This window comes from Panthera uncia, chromosome C2 (assembly GCF_023721935.1).
Source record: "Panthera uncia isolate 11264 chromosome C2, Puncia_PCG_1.0, whole genome shotgun sequence".
NCBI lineage: Eukaryota > Metazoa > Chordata > Mammalia > Carnivora > Felidae > Panthera > Panthera uncia.
This window is the reverse complement of record NC_064810.1, coordinates 45,490,197-45,512,170: the sequence shown is the minus strand read 5'-3', so window position 1 is coordinate 45,512,170 and position 21,974 is coordinate 45,490,197. Positions and strand designations below refer to the sequence as shown.

General features: G+C 36.4%; 1 protein-coding gene and 1 long non-coding RNA gene across 4 annotated transcripts; both read right to left on the bottom strand.

Annotated features, from left to right (window-relative positions):
- Window positions 1-1,301: 1,301 nt before the first annotated feature.
- On the bottom strand, window positions 1,302-2,416 carry LOC125920885 (uncharacterized). Its single transcript, XR_007457236.1, has 2 exons — window positions 2,327-2,416; window positions 1,302-1,645 (listed from the first exon to the last, which is right to left on the bottom strand). It is a non-coding gene; the product is annotated as an uncharacterized LOC125920885 (long non-coding RNA).
- A 1,730-nt stretch (window positions 2,417-4,146) lies between these two features.
- GPR15 (G protein-coupled receptor 15) lies at window positions 4,147-21,124 on the bottom strand. Of its 3 annotated transcripts, XM_049628051.1 has the most exons (3): window positions 19,966-21,079; window positions 9,685-9,799; window positions 4,147-5,377 (listed from the first exon to the last, which is right to left on the bottom strand). In XM_049628051.1, exons 1-3 carry the CDS (start codon window positions 20,818-20,820, stop codon window positions 5,355-5,357), a joined length of 993 nt encoding a protein of 330 aa, XP_049484008.1. In that variant the 5' UTR covers window positions 20,821-21,079; the 3' UTR covers window positions 4,147-5,354. The 3 variants fall into 3 exon arrangements, with proteins under 3 accessions (XP_049484008.1, XP_049484007.1, XP_049484009.1); XM_049628050.1 differs by lacking the exon at window positions 4,147-5,377 and having other exon boundaries at window positions 9,456-9,799; window positions 19,966-21,124; XM_049628052.1 differs by lacking the exons at window positions 4,147-5,377; window positions 9,685-9,799 and adding an exon at window positions 19,748-19,900 and having other exon boundaries at window positions 19,966-20,920.
- Window positions 21,125-21,974: the final 850 nt, after the last annotated feature.

Sequence of the window (21,974 nt, the reverse complement as noted above, 5' to 3'; positions counted from 1 at the left end):
TTTTTGCAAACAGCATTTGTTCACTTCATGTCTCTGTGTTACATCTTGGTTGTACTGGCAATATTTCAAATTTTTTCATTATTATTGTATTTGTTATGGTTTGTGATTAGCGATTATGACTTGTTGAAAGCTTAGATGATGGTTCACTTTTTTTTTAGCAATGAAGTATTTTCTAATTTATAGTATTATATTATTTTTTAGACATAGTGCTTTGTGTACTTAATAAACTATAGTATAGTGTAAATGTAACTTTTATATGCACTGGGAAACCAAAAATATACTTGGCTGTATTGCAATACATGCTTTATTTCAGTGGTCTGGAACCAAACCTGTAGTATGTCTGAGGCATGCCTGTATTCGTATGTAACATGGCTGGTTTCTAACACTAATGTTTTCTTTTTAAATGTGGCAACCTCAGAAGAATATACCTGTGACCCCTGCAGTAAAAGAGATACTCTCTTAACCATTTGAAATAAAAGTTGAGGGATGCCAGCGTGGCTCAGTTGGTTAAGCATCCGACTTCGGCTCAGGTCAAGATCTCGTGGTTGTTGGGTTCATGCCCCGACTCAGGCTATGTGCTGACAGCTCGGAGCCTGGAGCCTGCTTCAGATTCTGTGGCTCCCTCTCTCTCTGCCCCACCAACCCACCCCCCCCCCAGATCATTCTCTCTCTCTCTCAAAAATAAATAAACTTAAAAAAAAGTTGAGAGTACTAAAATGGCATTCTTGCCAGTTTAATTTTATCTCCCTTGTATCTTCATGATGTGGTGTGGGCTTCTTCTATGTGGAATTTCTACCAACTTCAGAGGGGAGGTCCTGAGCTTTGATGAGCTGTTGACAGCAGGCAGGAAAAAGTATAGGACAGCCATGTTTAGTCATTAGCATGTTGGGAGAGACATACTTTCATGCAGTGTATTAGTTTCTTGGGGTTGCTGTAACTGTACTACAAACTGGGTGGCTTAGGACCATAGAGATGTGTCCTTTCACAGTGCTGGGGGCCAGAATTCTGAAAGCTGAGTGTCAGCTGGGCCATGCTCCCCCTAAAGTCTCTAGGGAAGGATCTGCTCTATTCTCTGTCCCAGTTTCTGGTAGCTTCCATCATTCCTTGGCTTGTAGATAACATCTTTTCCCTGTGTTTCTTCCCATCATGTTCCCCCTGTGTATGTCTGTGTCCAGATTTCCCCCTTGTGTAAGAACATCAGTCCTATTGGAACAGAGCCCACCCTAAAGACCTCATTTTAACTTGATTACCCCTGGGAAGACCCTGTCTTCAAATAGGGTCACATCCCAAGGTGCTAATGGTTAGGACTTGAACACATCATTTTTATTGAGGGTCAGGTAGGCACAGTTCATAATAATAACAATACAGTCTGTCAAAACTGTGAATGAAATTGCTCAAAGGTTCTCCGCTACTCAGAACCAAATGTTCTGACTGGGACTTTTCACTGGCATATCCAGAGCTCACCTTTGCTTGTTGTGCTGTTTACTGTAAGCTAAGATACAGCCATGTGTCTAAAATGAGTGGTCTTGAGGTGTGGGCTGGCTGGGCTTGGTGGTTTTGGTGTTTTCTCTCTGCCCTTTCCGAGTTTCATATGCAAGGGAGGCACCGCTCAGTCAGGGGACGGTGGACTCAGGCAGAACTGCGACTGGTGAAAAATCACAGGACCCGAATGATGGTACATGTTTAGAAATTTGGTTATACAGTACACAACTTTGTGTATTGCAATCATTATTCTCATCTGAAGTTGCTAAGGATGTTCTTTTTCTTTCAGATTAAGCCCTTTCTCTTCTCTAAAAATTACCCAGTGATAACAATAAACGTAATTCCTACTTATATAATCTTCTAACTCTGTGAAAATGATGCTCAACATTTCAAAAAAGTTTTGTATTTCTAAACACAAGAGGATACAAACTTTGTAGTATTATTTGAAGGATTCTCCGGGGCACTTTGATTCACTTAGCCATATTCAAATGTATGGAAACATTTGCTTTACATAGCTGTAAAATTAGAAACCTGGGGATTTGCACAATGACACAGTGTCCCAATGCATTTAAAACTCTGCCATTTTATAACGATCACCTAAGCAGCCCCAGGACTGCTGCTTTTACTGCTACTGATGTGGTTGCTACAAATAGCAGCTGAGGTTTATTGAGCACATGTTCTGTGCCAGGCACTGTTCCAGGGGCTTTGCCATGTTTTGACTAATTTCCCTTCCACAGCAACTCAGTAAAGTAGATATCATTCTCTATAATTAAATAAAGAAACTGGGGCATAGGGCCTAAAGGTAAGTAAGTGGAAGAGCTGGAATTCAAATATGGACTCAGACCTCTTAATCTTGCTCTTGATCACCAAAATATATATGTTCTAGGGCAATCCATTCCCAAGTCTGTGCCACAAAACAGCAATTTTATTCAAATCTCCTGAAAAAAAAAAAAGAAAGAAAGAAAAAGAAAAAAAGTTTATGTAATTAAAAACATTTGGGAACCACTGCAAATTCCCACCCCTTCTTGTAGACTCATAATGTATGCTATATTAAAAGTTGTGAGAATTCTCCCAGAAAAGAAACCTATATAACAGAATGTAAAATTGAAATTTCAACTAGGCATCAAGATAAAGTAAATGCTGAATTCTCAAGCGAGTTGCTAAGTCACCCTGCACAGACTCTACAAGCAAAATATCTGGGAACCTATTCCACAATTTTTGGATCCTTTCAGAGGAGGAGGTTTTTGTGAGATTTTCTGAGGAAAGACTAGCAGCTGTGCGATGGGGCCCCCACCTTTTCCCCTGGGGAAAGTTGCTGCCTCCAACACCAAGCCCAGTGGCTTCAGTGTGACTACTTGAGGAGATATGTGCTCCTGTATTTCAGGGACACTGCAGACTGAGGTCGATGCCCTCCTCGAAACGTAGATGCAAAAGTTGGCTCATTAGCGCTTTGGTGGCCAATCTAGGAGCTTGCTGCTGCATGGGGGCAAAGATGTCTCATTGCTTCCCATGAGACAATGCAGAGGATTGTAACTGCTGTGGGGCCCCACAGCTGGCAGATTAAGGGCTACATGGGGTGGGCATCCTGAGGGAATGAGGAATATCCTTCAGATCTTGAGAGTTGATGCTAGAGAGGTCCCCTAGGACCAAAGAACTTCCCAAGTTGGCACAGAAGAATCATCTTCACCATTTGCCCTGTCCAAGGAATGTGAAGGCACTCAGGAAAGTAGGGACTATAAAAGAGGAACCTCTTTTCCCTGTGCTTACCTAGGGCTGCCAGATAAAATACAAGATTCTCAGTTAATTTTGAATTTCAGATGAACAATGAACAATTTTTTTTTAATTTTTTTTAATGTTTATTTATTTTTGAGACAGAGAGAGACAGAGCATGAACGGGGGAGGGTCAGAGAGAGAGGAAGACACAGAATCTGAAGCAGGCTCCAGGCTCTGAGCTGTCAGCACAGAGCCCGACGCGGGGCTTGAACTCACGGACCATGAGATCGTGACCTGAGCCGAAGTCGGATGCTTAACCGACTGAGCCACCCAGGCGCCCCGACAATTTTTTATTATAAGTATATCCTCTGCAATATTTGGGACATACTTATATTAAAAATTATTCGTTATTCATCTGAGATTTAAATTAAGTAGGGATCCTGTATTTTTATCTACAAAATCTGGAAAACTTACCCCCACCCCACCTTTACCCTGGCAGCTGGTGAGTAGGTGAATGGTGAAGGGAAGGAAAGAACAGAAGTTGTTCTGTTTTCTGAATTAATGCTTTTTAAAGAGATTTAAAGGTCTTCCCAAAGAAAAGTAGAAAAGTCAACAAACCTGTCAAGGTCCTCCTGCGTGGGCAGGGAATCAATCTGCTCACCTACCTCCCCTCTAGTAATCATCAATTCATTCTCTACAGTTAAGACTCTGTTTCTTGGTTTGTCTTGTTCTCTCCCTCTCTTTTTTTTCTTTGCTTGTTTGTTTTGTTTCTTAAATTCCACATATAAGTAAGATCATATGGTATTTGTCTTTCTCCAACTGACTTATTTTACTCAGCATGATACTCTCTAGCTCCATACATGTCATCGCAAATGGCAAGATTTCATTGTTTCTATGATTGAGTAATATATATATATATATACATATATATATAATATATCACACCTTCTTTATCCCTTCATTTGTTGATGAACACTTGGGCTGCTTCCATAGTTTTCTATTGCAAATAATGCTGCTATAAACATAGGGGTGCATGTATCCTTTTGAATTAATGTTTTTGTATTCTTTGGGGAAATACGAGTAGTGTACTTGCTGGATCATAGAGTAGTTCTATTTTTTTTTTTTTTTTTTTTTAGAAACCTCCATACAGTTTCCCACAGTGGTTGCCCCGATTTGCATTTCCATCAACGGTGTGAGAGGGTTCCTTTTTCTCCACATCCTTGCCAACACTTGTTTCTTGTATTTTTTATTTTAGCCATTCTTCAGAACACATTTTGAGAAATTCTGCTTTGTTTCATAACTTTGTGGTATAATTAACTAAAGGGCTATACTGGAGACCTTTGGCTAAACTTTGCTGGTGGACCAGTGTATTAATATATGAGGTCCCATAAACTTTCAGGTAAAAGAAAACCCAACTCAGATGAACTTAAACAACAAAAGAAGTACTTAGGCTCAGGTGACTGGGAAGTCCAAATTCAGGAGGACTTCAGCATTGGTTGATCTAGTAGTTCAGCCATGCCAGGAAGGACTCAGTTTATTTTGATTTGCTTTGTGCTGCTTAGTTTTTCTGTTGTATCTCTTTAGTGTCAACAATGTTAATTTCATTCCAAGACTGGGTCTCTTGCTCCTAATAAGGTTGTTGCAAATTTCAACAGGGCTTGGGAGGGGAGAGAGCAGTGTTGTCCTAGCATTCCAAATAGCCTGGTTGGCCAGTCACATGCTCGCCCTGTGATACCTGTGGCCAGAGGATGGAAGGTACCAAGGACCTGAAGTTTATCGAGTCTTTTCCATGGAGTTCAGAGTGGGTTCAACCTTTACCAAAACACATGAGCTGTGTGAGGAAGAAGAGATAGATGATTGCCTGGGGGTGGAAGGGGAGTGTGAGAATGCATGCTAGGTCAACCAACAAATGTCCAGTACAGCTGGGAATTTAAGTTGCTGTCATTGGCTGCATGCAGGGACAATACTCAAAACTGTTAACAGCCTGCACCCTCTTGGGCACCAGCCAGTCTGAAAAGACACTCTCGCCAGGGGGGGTGCCTGGCTCCCAAAGGCCTCTTGCTTGTAAAGGGTTAACCTTTTAGTTGCTTAATGTTGAAGGGTCCAGGAGCTTTTGAGGAAGATGTCAGAAGGTTTTGATAGGTAGGCATTCAGAGGACTCAGGGCAGTAGCACTTTATTAGCTGAAATAAAAATATATCGTTATCTTAATTTAATGATGTTTATAATTATGTCCATGTGTACTAGCTCAATGACTTTAAAAAAATACCAAAAAAAAAGTTTTGTTTCTGAATAAGATTCTTCACTTAATTTCCTTATTTGAAAAATGAGTGAGTCACATTAGATGATTTTACAACTCCTTTGACAGCAATGTTTGTGTTATATTCTGTAAAAATATATATAAATAAGCCTTTAATTTTATCTATCATGCACATTGTGACATGTCTGCATTAAATAGAATATTGTAAACAGTTATGCATTTTAAAATGCAGAGAACCAAATTGTCATCTAAAACTTGGCACATTGAATTTAACTGAATTTAAGTCTGAATTTAACTAGATCTTTATGTTGAAATTTTCAGATGTGCTATTTCTAAAGACCCTGAGAGGGTTCTTGTTTCTCATTTTCTGTGTTTTTTGGTAAAACAAGGGGGAAAACTACCATTTAACATGTTAAAAACCATTAATGTTGCTTTGGCCTCAACAGAAGGCAGAGAGGTACAAAAACAGAAATGGCTAAAGAAAAATCAGAGTTGAGATGGAAGCTGTGCATTCACCTAAAGATGGTTCATTAGGGGCACCCAAGGGGAGGGATCGAGAGGGAGGAGCAGCCCGGGCCATTCCCTCTCCCATGGGTCAGTGCCGTCAAGGGCAGAGCTGATGTGCAGTTTGAGAACGTGAGTTTTTCTCCAGGGCTTCGCCTGCCTGCTCTAACCGTCCTGAGAAGCCTTCCCAACCTCCTAGGTCCTCAACTGGCCAGTCATCTCAGATACAAAAAACCACAAGGAAGGAATATTTTCCTAAAATAAATGGAAAATCAGCAACAATGATGATCCTTTTTCCCATTTCATATCCTCTTCCTCATCCCTTCTACGTCCCCCCTCCCCCAATCCCTTGCCCCCAAACAGAGTTAATTATTCCAGAGGGCAGTGTTGTTTATAGTCACCAGAACTGCAGGCAAGAGAGAAGAGTATTGTATATATTTCCTGTTTTTTTCTGCATAGAGACATGCCTAAAATATTTGTGATATTTTGAATTTTTAGACTGAGGATCATTTAAAATATTTGCAGACCTATCTTTGTAGATTTTTTTTCCCCCTGTACTTTAAGACATCAAAAATGTCAAAGCTGAGAAAGGTTTTGACTTTCAAAGAGAGAACTTTTTGACAACAGCCAATATTTTCTTTCATCTTCAGAGCAAAAAGCTATCCTGGTTTGGTGGAGCCTTAGGTCGCTCCCTCCTTCTTTATACATAATTTCTGATAGATTTATAGGTATACACACATCTGTGTTAATTAAACCAGACGAAAATCATACAGAGACTGCTAAGAAAATACATAGTCACAGGGATTACGACTGATCATCTTATCCCTTTAAAGGTATTTTCTGTTATGGCAATAGCTAGAACTAAATAATAAATGTATTATAATGCTTTGAATAAAATAGCTTTCAAACATAATTTATAAAATTTGCTGCCCAGAGGCCACAGTAAATTTATTAACCATGAGTGAGGACTGTGTTTTTGGGGGTCTGCATGTTTGGATATGTATACAGTCTGCCTAATATTTAATGGTATATATATATATATATATATATACACACACACACACACATATATGTGTGTATATATATATATATATATATACTGCAAAAACATCTTCATAAATCTTAAGTCTCCACAATTAAATTATTTTAAATTAAAATTTGTTTTTACAATATATATGTATTTGTATCTGTGCATACAGGATTAATAAAGAATTTAAAGACAAAACAAACATTACTCTCATGACCTTCATAAGTTTGCTCATTTATTTAATGCTCAATAACCCCAAGGAACATAGTGTTACCTTCATTTCACAGGTGAGAAAATTGAGGCAGAGAATGTCAATAACTTGTGCAGTTCACACAGACTTCACCAGTGGTTTGTTGTTGTGGTTTCCAAAACAAAGTTTGCTAATTCTAAAGCCTTTATGTTTTCCATCACCTCGCACCATGTTTTTTTACTCCATTATTTGAAGGCATTCCTCATTTTAGTTTTCTAGGGATGTGGGTGAAAGGTTGGAAATAGTAGAAAGGTGCAAATAGATAAAATCTAATAATGGCTACAATAGTAACCATCACTATAGTGGTGAGAATTATTACCTAAGGTGTCATCGACACCTTAAATGTTTTTTTAGTAAATATTTATTTGTTTTTTTGGGGGGGGAGATAGAGAGAGAGAGAGAGAGAGAACAAGTGGGGGGGGCAGAGAGTGGGGGACACAGAATCCAAAGAGGGCTCCAGGTTCTGAGCTGTCAGGACAGAACCCAAGGCAGGGCTTGAACTCATGGACTGTGAAATCATAGACTGTGAGATCATGACTTGAGCTGAAATCAGACGCTTAACCGACTGAGCCATCCAGGCACCCCCATCAAGGGCTTTTCTTAAGACAGCTAATCAAGATACTTCTCAGAGGCACATTTTTAGAATTCTCGGCTAAATATATGACTTCAGCAGTATGAAAATGGACAAAACACTTGTTACTCCAAAGCATAGCATGCTCCATCTTTGACATGTCTGAGAGAAAGCATTTTCCAAAGGGTTCTTTAACTCTAGAAAATTTATATTGTCAGAAAAAAATTTTTTTTCTCTTTATGTGTTCAAGTTTGCAGAGAAACAGACCTCAAGACAGGAGTAGGAAAGATTTATTGAGAGAAGAAGCTAGAGAAGCTGGGGAGAAAGTTTCAGACTGAAAGGAAGATCTGACCATGGTGGAAAAAGAGAGAAAAGGAAGGAGGACTGGATAAGTTTTTTTTCACAGGTTGGTTTATGGATTAAATTAAGTGTGATAACATATGTGAACCATTTAACAGTTCCTTGGTACTAAATGAATACTCCGTAAACATGGGTCTCATTCTTAAGCTCCAGTTTTAAAAATCATTGCAATGAGAACCATAGATACCTGTTACAATTCATCCGCCCTGTGCATTTTTCTTGGTAACAGAACTGTACTGTTACAATGGAAAATTGATGTCAGGCTGGTGGTTCGGCTTCCTTGAGAACTTAGCAAACAATGTTTACACAGCCTCAATGCTAGAAAAGTTTGTAGATAAATCCACATGACAGAGAAAGACGTTAAAAACCAACATTCTTCCTCATATGATTGCTCAAATTAAAAAATCCTTCCTTTTATTTTAGAAATCTTTCATTTGGAGGTATTTTCAAGAAATATGTTATTTGCAAATACTTTTCAATAGAGCATTTGGAATAAATGGTATAACTCACAGTCAACTATTATCCAACCAATTCTAATTTGCACTTGATTGAAAAGTTGAAATATTTTAAAATAAGATAAAGAACTGCATCTATACACACAACCTGGCCTGACCTTTGACTTAACGGACAAGCCAATTTAGTAAAAGTAAATTAGAAGCTTTGAACCAAATAATGACTTGCTGCATTTGATATGAGAACAAATATGATTTAGTTGAATTTTAATTTATTGAGGCTTTGTCTAAAGTTAAATCATCTCAAAGTTATGGATATTAAACTTAAAACTGAGCATGACATTTAAAAAAATCCTATTTTGACTTTAGAGGAAGAGGTAAAATTGTGCTGAAATATTAATATATGCTTTATGTCACATATGACATTTCTTTCAGCATCCCTTATTTTAAACTTTAAGAAATACATATTCATTATAAAAAATGGATAACATTCATAAAAATATTTAAAATTAAAAATGAACCTGTCCTTGGTTCTACTACCTACAACAACTATTGTTAACATTTTAATATCCTTCCTAAATAAAGCAAGCTGAGGTAATTACACTCAAAAAATATATATTTAGAAAATAAATAGCAGGTTTAATGTTGGAACACTATGCTTTCTTATTCTTAAAAACTATGTTTCCTTTTCTTCTTGATTGTGGTCATTCAGTTATTGACCTTATTATCATTTTACTTCAGAACATTCTTAACTGCCCCTCCGAAAAATGCTGCACGGAAATATTATTTCTTAATTAAAGTAAATGTAAATCAAGTTTCAAATGTTTGGGGCAGTTTATAATGTTACTAATTTGAGAAACCACTATGTTTTTTTTTAAACTCCTTTTGGAAATCCTTATTAAAATTAGGAAGTCATTTATACAAATATGCTTTCTGAAAAGTGTAAACAAGTTTCCTGGAATGCAGGAATAGTGTGTATTCAAATTGCTCTCTCTGCACATAGATCAGTGAGTGCAGCTTCTTGGCCTAACAAACAGCACCGAATAGGAAAGACGGTGATACTTACAGTGTCTCATACCAGTTTGGGTGGCAGAGCCCATAGGCACACAGTCTATAGTGGGAACTTTGGCACTGGATTTATCTTTTCTTCTTGCCATAGGTATATTACAAGAAATCTGTGACTAGAACAAAATGGAAAAATAAAGAAAATGAAACTATAATTCTTCCCTCGTATGTATGTGCTCTGTAAAAAAAAAAAAAAAAAAAATGTTTTCCTGTGAGGGTAACTGTCATAGATGTTACTGTCCTTTAATATGGTATCGAGTGTGAGAGGGAGTAGAAGGAGACAGCTGTCCATTTCTTACATGCAACATACATTTGATTGCCTATATAAGATGTTTAGTGACCACTGAACAGGATGGAAAATGCCATTTCTAATAAAACGCGATGAAGAGGGAAACATGCTACAAGAAAATATGATTCTTTTGAGATTGTATTTTCAATAAAATGGACTTCCTCTTCCCTTGAGCAATATCTTCACTATTTAGCCACGAATAGGCAGACATTTTGGTGATTTGAGGTATTTGCATTAGAAAAAAATAAGAAACATGTTTGAATTTGAAAAGGAATTGGAGACAGAAAAAAATAAACCAAACCAAGCTTGTGATGTTAACAGAATCTATTGAAAAATCTGGGACTCAGAGGAAAAAAATAGAAGTGGAAAAAGCATGAGTTTTGGAATCACATAGGTAAGCCTAGATTTCATTGAAATCAAGCTTGCATTTTCGGTACACTTCACTAAGAATTATGTGAAGTCTGATTTCTTTGAATCCTATTTCCTTTATCTATAAAATGGAGTTCTCAGCAGTGACTTAACAAGCTCTTAATATGTACCAGATACTGTGCCAAATTCCTTACATTCTCACTTTAATTTCTTAGAACCGCCGTGATCTAAGGCAAGTATAACTGTCCCCATTTTGTAGAGAGAAATAGACTCAGGAATACTGAGAAACTTGCTCACCTTTCACAGACAATAAATAGCAAATTTGGATCTGTGTTCTTTAGCCACAATGCTATACCATGCTCCCTGCAGTAATAGCTATATTACAATGAATATCACAAGCTAATGATTTAAATGTTTTATGTCACGGTATTTGAATTAGCTCTGCTTTTTCCAGGTAGTGCCAGAAATAGACTATTAGTTGCTATTGCATTTTCCTTAGTTTTTATGGAGATTATCTTCCAATTATGTGACCCATAATGCTGCTTTCATGTCCTCTCAAAAGTACAGAGTCACATCTGTCACATCTGGAATATAGGCTTGGAGTTTGTGAAAAGGTTGACAATATCCTTGCAATCACAGGAGGAATGTTCAACTATCACATGATTATAACTGCGAATCACTAATTTTTATTACAAATCATATCAGATTTGCACTAAGAAAAGTCTTCCATTTAAATAAGACATAAATGTCACAGAGAGAAAGAAATGACTAGGAATCAAGTAAAAGTTACTATACCACTCATTTTGCTAATCATAATACCACTAGAATGACCTACAAAATTCAAGGAGAATGGAAGGATTCATGTTCCTAAATGAAGTGTAACTGGTATAGTCTTCTAGCCCCTCATAATTACAACATATTAGAAATAAAGTAAAAATTAAAAATGGGAATATTTAACATTTGTAAAAATCCTTAAATTTAATTTAAGCCAGAGATGGCATGTTTCTAGGATGTTCTGTTTAGTTCAACAATCATGAATGACTGATTTGGAATAAGATATGGACATACAAAAATGAAGACATGGCTCTCCCCCTCCCCCTGGGGGAGCTCTCTCCCAAGCTCCCAAGCTGGGGGAAAGACCACCAATGATTCCATAGGCAGGTTGCAGGAGCTGCTGTGCTGAGGGAAGGCACTGGGAAATGGGAAATGAATGCTAAAACAGTCAATCTCTCATCACCATTTAAAAATTGTAAACGTGTATGGGGTGCCTGGGTGGTTTAGTTGGTTAAGCATCCAACTTCAGCTCAGGTCATGATCTAGCTGTTCATGAGTTTGAACCCCGTGTTGGGCTCTGTGCTGACAGCTCAGAGCCTGGAGCCTGCTTTGGGTTCTGTGTCTCCCTCTCTCTCTGCTCCTCCTCTGCTTCTGCTCTCTCTCTCTTAAAAATAAACAAACATTAAAAAAACTATAGATGTCTGATAGTTCTGAAATTGTTGCTCTTAAGGAAACAAGCACACGTACAGGTAACAGAAAGGCCTTCCGAAAGAGAATCAGCAGATATTCGGGAAGGTTTCAAGGCCAATGTAGGGGTTATACTCACTCAGAAATCAGAAGAACCAGAGGACCTGTGATTGCAGAATTGATATTTTACAACAAATTTACTTTTAGCTACTATTTTTACCTGTGTACTTCATTTTTAAAAAATGGAACTAGCTTTACTTTTTTTTTTCCTTAATGCAATATTAATGCATATTCTTTTTGGAAAATACAAGTTATAACAAAAATAAAAATCACAAAAATAAAAATCAAATAAAATTTTAAAAATCACCTACATAGTGAGGAACAAAGTTAACATTTTTGCTGTATAGGGTTCTGGTAGTCCTGTATTCTTATATAAATGAAATAGTCATAAACATGCAATTATTCTGTAGAATATTTGTAGAATAGAATATTCTACAAATAGAATAGAATAGAATATTTGTAGAATATTCTGTAGAAAATTGTACTATTTTGTAGCCTGCTTTTCTTTTGACTTAATTTTATTTAATTTATTATGAAGATTTTTTTCATGTCAGTACATGGTACAGTACTCATAAAGGCTATGTAGTCCTACATTGTAAGGATGTGTAGGAACCTTAATTTATTCAGTCAATTCTCTATCAGTGACAGTTAGATTATTTTCACTTTTCTACTTTTGCAAACAATGTTGCAATAAAAATGCATGTACATATATGTTTGCACATGGCCATAGTTATATACATAATTACATTAAAATCCTAGAAGTGGAATTGCTTTTTGTAAATGTTTCTAAATTTTCTCTAGCTTAATCAACTTGCACTCAGTAGACTGTCCAAGAATTTTTACCCACACTCCACCCCTCCAATCCTGGTCAACCTCAGTATTTAATGTTTAAATCTTTGCCAATATAATAGGTAAAATTTGTATTTTGTTATTTTAATTTGGCCATCTTTGATTATTAGGCTAAATATTTTCATAAATTTATTGGTAGTATCTTTTCTATATTTGAATTATAGAGTTGAAATTACTGTTATTTATAATCCTAAAACACTGCATAAGTTATGCACTTCTGCATTTACTTTTTAATTAGAAATAGAGTGGCCATTTCCATCTACCTTTAACTGGTCTGAATCTGTTTTTGTTCTTTTCTTTTCTTTTTTTTTTTTTTGCTTTAAACATAAAACCACAGGCCAAGTTTCATTTCTCATTTACCACTTCTCCACCTGAGTTGTCAGTTTTGCTTTTGGTCTAAAGTGAGGGTAAGTGAGAGGGCATCTCAATAAATCACTGTCTTTGGGCAAGATTTGTATAGAGTTATCTTCTTTGCATATCTTATTTTAGTTCGTGATTTGAAAATAAATTTAAACTTAATACTGCTCAATGTGCGTTCTCCTGTTTAAAATCATCATTTACACTTGAGACTCTTTTAAAAACAACAAAAGAATTTTTATTTGGGGATGCCAGTGTGAACACTTCTTTAAGGAAATGTGACATTTAGGAAACAATCGTGTCAAAATAGCACTTACCTGAAATGACTTGGATATGGACTATTTATGGGCCTTTCCCTAAACATTAGAAAAGATCAAAGAAAGTGATTTGACTTATGGAGCGCCTGCATGGCTCAGTTGTTTAAGCGTCCAACTTCGACTCAGGTCATGATCTCACAGTTCGTGAGTTGGAGCCCGGCGTCCAGCTCTGTGCTGACAGCTCAGAGCCTGGAGCCTGCTTTGGATTCTGTGTCTCCCTCTCTGTCTGCCCCTCTACTGCTCACACTCTGTCTCTCAAAAAATAAATAAATGTTAAAAAATTAAAAAAAAAAGAAAGCGATTTGACTTATAATCATTATCATTATCTAACAAGCTCTTCTTGAGCATTAGTACTTCATTCTTTTGTTCAAAAAACCAGTAACAATGGGGATTATAAATTCCATGAAGAAACAAGTTCTACTTCTTTACATCCTACAAGAGTCTAATAGTGCTATATATATATATATATATATATACACACACATACATGTATATATATATATATGTATATAGTAAATTATTGTGGAAACAAGCTACTTGTTCAACCTTTTAATAGGGAATGTGATCCACTTATATTTTTATTGTAATTGTTGATATATTTACATATTTATATATGCCATTTTACTATATGTTTTCTTTGCTTTATTTTTATTTTCTTTCTTGCACTCTTTCAAGTACTTTAGACTGAGTATTAGCAACAAGATTCAACAGGTACTCATCAGCAGCATTTGTACATAACATGTTTGTGTATTTGTGTGTGTGTGTGTGTGTGTGTGTGTGTGTGTGTGTCTGGGTGTATGTATGAGAAAGTGAGAGAAATTTTGTAAGTGACTGTTATTTGCCTATTTTGAAATCCATCACTTATGCTAACAAATTTTGGGCTATCATAGTGCATTGTGTACAATAGACACTTTGCATTAACAGTTTGATTTTTTAGTTATTGACTATTTTCAAGGAACTCCACAAGTCTGTGGCATAAAAGGCATCAATTTAAGCCACTGTCCCCTGACGTGATGAACAAATAAGCCATCGGGAAAGGCCCAACACCCAGGACTGACCTTTCGATTCTGCTTCATTTTCTACACCTCATACAGTAGATCTGCACAGGCTACACTGTATTAAACTTACATGAAGTAATCGTATGTTCTTCTAGAATTTGCAGGTTTAGAGATTTGTGACAGTTTTGCAATACAAAGTTCTTAAATACTTTCTATACTCTATAAATAAAAAGAGCAAAGTAGTTTGTTGAAGACTCTGCCTGAGAAAATTTTTTACAAATTAAAAATAGTCTTTTCGTCGCACGTATTTTTTGATGCATAATATTTTATTTCATCTAAAAACATCACAAGAATATTTTTATCTCCTGGTTGTATGTAATGAAGAGCAAATGGAAGAGTACATTTAAAAAGTACAGGTCATAAAGAATTCTAGCAGGGAGAACCATTTATATTTCATTTTGAACTAATTGTAATATGGAAATGAAATCTTTCTAATTAGAAATGATAGGAGGTAGCAAATAAAAATGTTTTTTCCCATCAGTGTTGACATCACGAAGTACTTGTAGATGAAGCCTAACTCTTTGTAGTATGGCAATGATAGGAAACTAGCTAATTATTAAATCTCTTAATTAGCAAATAAGAAAGTCACTGAGTGATGTCAGATAGATGATGATAACCTGTACTAGATCTGTAGAGCATTATAAAAGTATTATGAACATTGTATCATAAATTCTTTAAACGGGCCACTTGCCTAAGTTAACAACAATTCAACTTAATCACATGTGGTCAACTTTAAAAAGGCCCACCGTAATTTAAAAGATTTTTTTTAATGCTTATTTATTTTTGAGAGAGCGGGAGAGAGAGAGAGAGCGGGAGAGAGCCAGAAAGAGAGGGAGACACTACATCTGAAGCAGGCTCCAGGCTCTGAGCTGTCAGCACAGAGCCCGATGTAGGGCTCAAACTCAAGAACTGTGAGATCATGACCTGAGCCTCAGTCAGATGCTTAACTGACTGAGCCACCCAGGCCCCCCTAAAAAAGACAACTGTAATTTTAAAGTACCTTTGGGTCTTAGAAATTTGTTACTTATATAGTTAAACCGAGAACTTTTTACTTTAATAATGTCTGTCAACTAACAGAATAGTTCCCCCCACTTTTAGATTAGTGAATGGGAATTTCATGTAAGTTTACATTTTACTGTGACTTAAGTTGCCATAAGAACCTTCGCTTCATTAACATTTTGGCACATTGAATATTTAAAGTAGGTTTGTTTGGTGTTTTTTGTTTTTTTTTTTTTTTAACGTTGCAGGATGCAGTCTTAGGATGCAATTCCCATTTAGGAAATGTAACTCTACAAAGGAAATGACAAAGACAACCAGAAGTGCCAAGAGTAAGTCGCAGGTCACTGTTACTGTTGATTTTCCCTGTCCACTTATATATAAAGTCTAGTCATGATTGTTTACTCATAGACTTGATAAAAACAGAGAATGTTGACTCAAAGAAAAGAACTTAAAATAAAAAGTTCTTTTTAGCATTTGTAACAGACAAACCATCCCATACCAATCTCTGTGGAAGGCAAAATGCAATAATCATTTACAAATATTCTGATGGTTGGAATAATCCTCCCGCTTTTTCTCCAGATGATACTTCTTTCTCTCATGGTGCTGGAGGCCATCATCTTGCTAGCTGGCTACACCAGTGGCTCTGCTACAGTAAATTCATAATTCTTCTAATATTGCTTGTCTTTTGTGAATGAGCTCTGCAGGAAAACTGAGACCTCCTGTTCACTGTGGCACACACACCTAATGAGTCATTTCTCACTTTTGAGATTGCCAGGGGGGATAGAGAATGATTGGAGGAGCCAAGATGAATCATAGGAGAAGAGTTCTTTCACTCAGCTCACCATCATACTGTGCATTTCTGCATCTATTTAAGAATTAACTCGTGACCCCTAGTAATATTCCACCCTCAGTCACGCACATTGGTTTCCTTTAAGACCATTATTCTCACTAGCGTTACTCTCACTCAGAGGTGATTCTGGCTTGTTAGAGGGGACAAATGGTGGGCCTTCCAGAACTATCAGGTTAGTGTTACTCTTTTGGTATGTCCTGAATGGAGTAAATGTGTGTTTGTGATACGTGAACCTTGGGTACATGGATTTTAAAATTAATTACAAGTTATTCAACGACATCTTATACAGACTTTCTTGGAGAACTTTTCTGTGGTGAGTTCAAGAAAAATTGTTTGAGAAATGTTTGGGGGATGACTATCCTTTTATATTTGTCCTTAAAGACCTGGCAGTGGCTTTGGATCACTTTAAAAAATGACAACAAATGAGGTTAATCTGTAGTGATTTCCACATATACTTATTCTTGCTAAGTTTTATTTTGTTTTTCTAACTTTAGATGTAACTGGCCAGATGTGGTTGTTAGGATATCAGATTAATTTTCTAGAAATTCATGGAAATGTGTGTTGATTTGTTTTACTAATGACATGAAATGACCACAAAGCAGCTCTCAGAATAGTTTGAGATAACAAAAATCTTGATAAGCTATGTTTCTACATGTATCTATATGTATATAAGTATATAAATGAATTTGTCTTAAAATGTGGAAATATCCTTGTTTAAAAATTTGCAAAATGAGACCTACTGATACAATTTATAATAAGCCTTTTAATGCTATTATAATGTAAATTACATTTCATACCAGAGGACTCCATATATGACATCGTAAAATACCAACTTAATCAAGTTTTGAACTTTTTACTATCAGAGTTATTCTATCTATAAATTTATATCTGCTTTTCCTTCCATCATTGGAACATTATGAGTATAATATATGCAATATGCTAAGATTTTTGTAAGGCATATTCTTAATATTTGTTAAATGAGAGTGATTGTCACTTGATACTGTAGTTTGGAAATTTTCTTTCTTTATTTACTCTTATTTTTAAAATTTTTTAGCATTTTTATTTATTTTTGAGAGACAGAGAGAGACAGAGCACAAGCAGGGGAGGGGCAGAGAGAGAGGGAGACACAGAATCTGAAGCGGGTTCCAGGCTCCGAGCTGTCAGCACAGAGCCCGATGTGGGGCTCCAACTCACAGGCTGTGAGATCATGACCTGAGCGTAAGTCAGATGCTCAACCGACTGAGCCATGCAGGCGCCCCCGTAGTTTGGAAATTTTAAAGTAACACTCAGTAATTAATAATAGGAGCCAATAGCTTTATATAATAACTTTTACCCAATATTTAAAAACACTTTTGTATTTATTAGACTTATAATATTCTTGACAATTCTATAGACATAGATATTACCAACTACTTTACGTATGAAAGATTACAATGATTTACTCAATGTCCCAACATTAAGAATGAAGCTGAATCTAATAACCCATTTTTTCTCATTTCCTAACAAATACTTTACCTGATTTATTGAGCTATATTTTAAAAGTAGCATTTCTCAAAGACATTTATTTCCCTGATTAGTAATAGTGCTTTTGCTGATTTGTTTTTATAACGTGAATGGCTTCTACCTTTTATATTTTGTTTTTATTTAACTTTAGGAGATCTATTTAACTGTTTAAATTCAGTTTAAAGTTTTCCAAGAAACCTTATTTCTTATCATTTACAGTCCTTTTTTCTATATCTATAATGAAGTATTAAAAGCTTTTATAATATCAATATTAATAATAACTGTGCTGATAGAAATTAATACAACATAGAAGAATACTTAAATAAGAAAATTATATTTTTATTTAATAAAGGTTAAGAGAAATTAATAAATTAACCAATTTATAAAGCATAACACTGTATTTTCAACTTCTAAATAGATTATGGTATGCCAAATATTTGAGATTTCTTTTAATGTGAAAGATACATGGGATGAGCTTGAATTACCTAGTCTCTGAAAAGATTCTAAGCTTTCTCTGATTTTCAAACCTAATATTTAGAAGTAAAATAGTAATTCATTTGTGTCAACACTGAGGGTCAACACATAACCCACTTTCTCTTGAATCAAAAGATATTTACAATAGTATGTTTTCTGTAGCAAAAGCCTTTTGTGGTTGCTGCTAATTACATGTTTTTCACTTCAAAGTCTTTAAAAGGAATATACGTGCAAGTAGACTTAATACATTTTTATTGGGTGAAAGAATTCAGCAAAGTCTCTGGGTTTGGAAAAATGTATATAAAATATCAGTAATATCTTCATTTTGTATTTTTCACTTCAGCTAAATACAGAGCATACTGTCTTCCTATATTACTGAATCAAGTCTTGAAATTATATACACCAAGCAAATGATGCTATAGAAAATGTGTAGCACTAACATTTTAATTAAAATGTAAAATGATAATACACATGGTGATGTAGCTAAGCATTTGAGGACCTCCAATTATATTAGTAGTTACATTTCATTTGATAACTCAATAACTAGTAATTAAAAACATGTAATTAAAACAAAGTCATATCCTAATGTATGAAGTCAATGAAAACAAAAGAGCATAGTAAAACCCTCTTGAAAAGTAGTTACTATGCCATTATAATGAGATAAATTTTTACCAATATATCTTATAAGGAAAATAAAGGTCAAACTTTGCCCTGTGCTCTCTTGTTAAAATACTCTACAAGACGAGGTGATAAAGGAAGTCTTAAATCATAAACACAATACAGAATGATTTTATCCCCATGAATTTTTTGACAGTCCAAAGTTATTGTGAATGGCTTAGGGTGAAAGATAACATTGGAAGGCAGTAAAGAATCGCCATACAAAGTTTTAAAGATTAAGGCCAGACTCTCGCTTTGTTACTCAGTAATAATTAACTAAAGGGCACACATATTTTTTGCTACCTGTATTGTTAACACATTTCTCACCAGATGAAAGTGGGCAGAATCCTTTAGATGTAGTCCAATTGAAGCCCATTATGAAGGGCAGTGTGGGTCAAGGTACCATTGTTCTTGAGAGAGGAAAAGGCCTGAATGTACATAAACAATCATGAAGAAAGGAATTGATCCAAGCTGGCCTTTATGTCAGAGTTCAAGGTCTACAGGAGTCGTATTTTGCCGGGTAAACTAGATTGACCAGAGTTAAAGAAGGCCATTCAGCTAAAAAAAAAAAAAAAAACAACCCAAAAAACAAAAAAAGGAAAACAATACAAAACAAAAAAGACAGCATATGGTTTAATTATAGCCATGAACACAGGGACTTTTCACTCATCTCTTTAAAAATAATCTCTTCCTTGTATTCGTGAAGCGATGCGAATATGAATACCAACAGCAATACTTTTTTTCCTTCTTTATCGCTGACACAAATTAAGTCTCCAATCTACTAACAGAGCTTGAAATGTCACAGTGACTTTTAGAGTGACACAGACCTCTTCCTCCTTCTGGCCGAATCTTCCACATGAATGAAGTTGGAGAGAGCCTTGGGGAGGTGACTATCTGATGTCTCAGTGCTGCTCCCAAAGTCATAGTTCTTCAGGCAAGGGAACAAGCAGTGCAAGATAGCCCGGCGGATGTAACTGTCAAAGATATAGTAAATGAAAGGGTTGACACAGCTGTTGGCAAATGCCAAAGGCCCACTCACCTCCATGCCTAGCTGGATAAAAGATGAGGAAAAGTAGACTTCCTGCTGCAACCCAGAGACAATGGCCAGGAGCTTGAAAGTATTGAAGGGCAGCCAGGAGAAGACAAAGGCTGCCACGACAATAAAGATGATCTTTATGGATTTGCTCAGCTTTTTGTTATGTTTTCCTGACTGTTGGTAATGGGCATACAGCTTCCTTGTGATGCAACAATAGCATGTCACAATGCTCACCAAAGGGACAAAAAAGGTAAAAATTAAGGCCACCAGGGCCCAAGTCAGTTTGATTGGAGTAGCGCTCTTCTCTGCACAGTATGGCTTATCATCAATCAGGGTGAGCTCCCTGGAGAGAAGAGTAGGCAAACCCAAAAGGCAGGAGATAAACCAGACACTGGCACAGACTCCATATGCACAGTCTCTCCTCCTGAATTTCCTGGATACGGCTGGGCGCATGATGGCCAGGTAGCGGTCAACACTCATGCAGGTGAGCAAGAAGACATTGCAGTGCATGTTGACTGAGATCATGTAGGAGCTGCCTTTGCACAGGAAAGAGCCTGTCCTCCACAGTCCTAAAGATGCTTCTTTATCCACCCAGAGAGGCAACGTGACAAGGAAAATGAAGTCAGACACAGCCAGGTTGATGATGAAGATGTCGATCAGTCTTCGGCTGCCCCGTTTGAAATGCAATGCACTCATGAGGACTAGGTTCCCCAACACTCCCGTCAGGAACACAACTGCGTAGAAGATGGGAAGGAAGACAGATGTGTAAGCAACACGGGAGTGGTTCTCCTCAATATCAGGATTTTGGCTTGTAGCATAGAAATAATCCAAAAAGACAGCAGTTGCTTCTGGGTCCATCACTAAGGTCAGCTGCCAGATCCGATTAAGTTTCCTTACCTAGGAAGTTTTTGTATAAAGGTTTAAAATCTCAGGGCAGCTTCTTTTATATAGTGGCTACCTCTTCCCCACAACCCCCACCACCCCACCCCTTAAAAGATCTTGGGACAAGCATAAAAACAGAGATTAAAAAACGCAGTTTCTACCAATCCTCAGAAAGAACACCACCCTGGTTGGTGTTTGGTGGTTGTGGTTGTGGTTTTCTTTATTTGCATTTGCCCTGGAGATGGGGGTGCTTTTTTGACTTCTGTCTTCAAGATATTCAGTTTGTTTATTTAAATCCAGAAATTAGAAAACAAATGAACTTTTTTTCCTTACCTACTTTAAAGACATCCTTTGCTTTTCTGACACTGAAAATCCTTTTGATCTGGTTTTCTGTTTCACAGACAAGGTACTATTTTCTTTTAAAATTTTAAGGTGGTGATGACAAAGATAGTCCTTTTATTCACATCCCCGGTAAAAGTGAGGAAAGTAGTCTTTCACTGCAGAAAGAGTGAATTGAAAATTTCCCAAATCATACCACTCTACTTCTACAGCAAACATAATGATTCTAATTAGGGTATGAGATTCTTTCCCCTTACTTGCTTCTTTCAGTTTTATACAAAATTAATCCTGTTTCATTCAATATGTTTTTAAAAATTCTCAAGAGACTGGGACCATGTCTTGTGCTGTTATTATTAGTTTTAAAAATTTTCCACTGTCATTAGCACAGTACCTTGCACGTGATAGGTCCTTTGGAAATGTTAATTTACTTGAATTATTCAGGAAAACTCTTGGTTTTGTGATCTAGTATAATCAACAAGTATGTATTCATTGTGGTTCAACTGCAGGCACTGTTGTTATTTATGTAGCTTACAAACACAGGTTTAAAAATGGCAAACTGCCATTTTTACACTCTTTTTAAAATTTATTTATTTTGAGAGAGAGAGAGAGAGAAACAGAGTGCATGAGCGGGGGAAGGGCAGAGAGAGAGAGGGCGAGAGAGAGAATCCCAAGTAGGCTCCACACTGTCAGTGCAGAGCCCTACATGGGGCTCCAACCCATGAACCATGAGCAGAAATCAAGAGTGGGCCACTCAGTCGACTGAGCCATCCAGGCACCCTACACTCTTATCT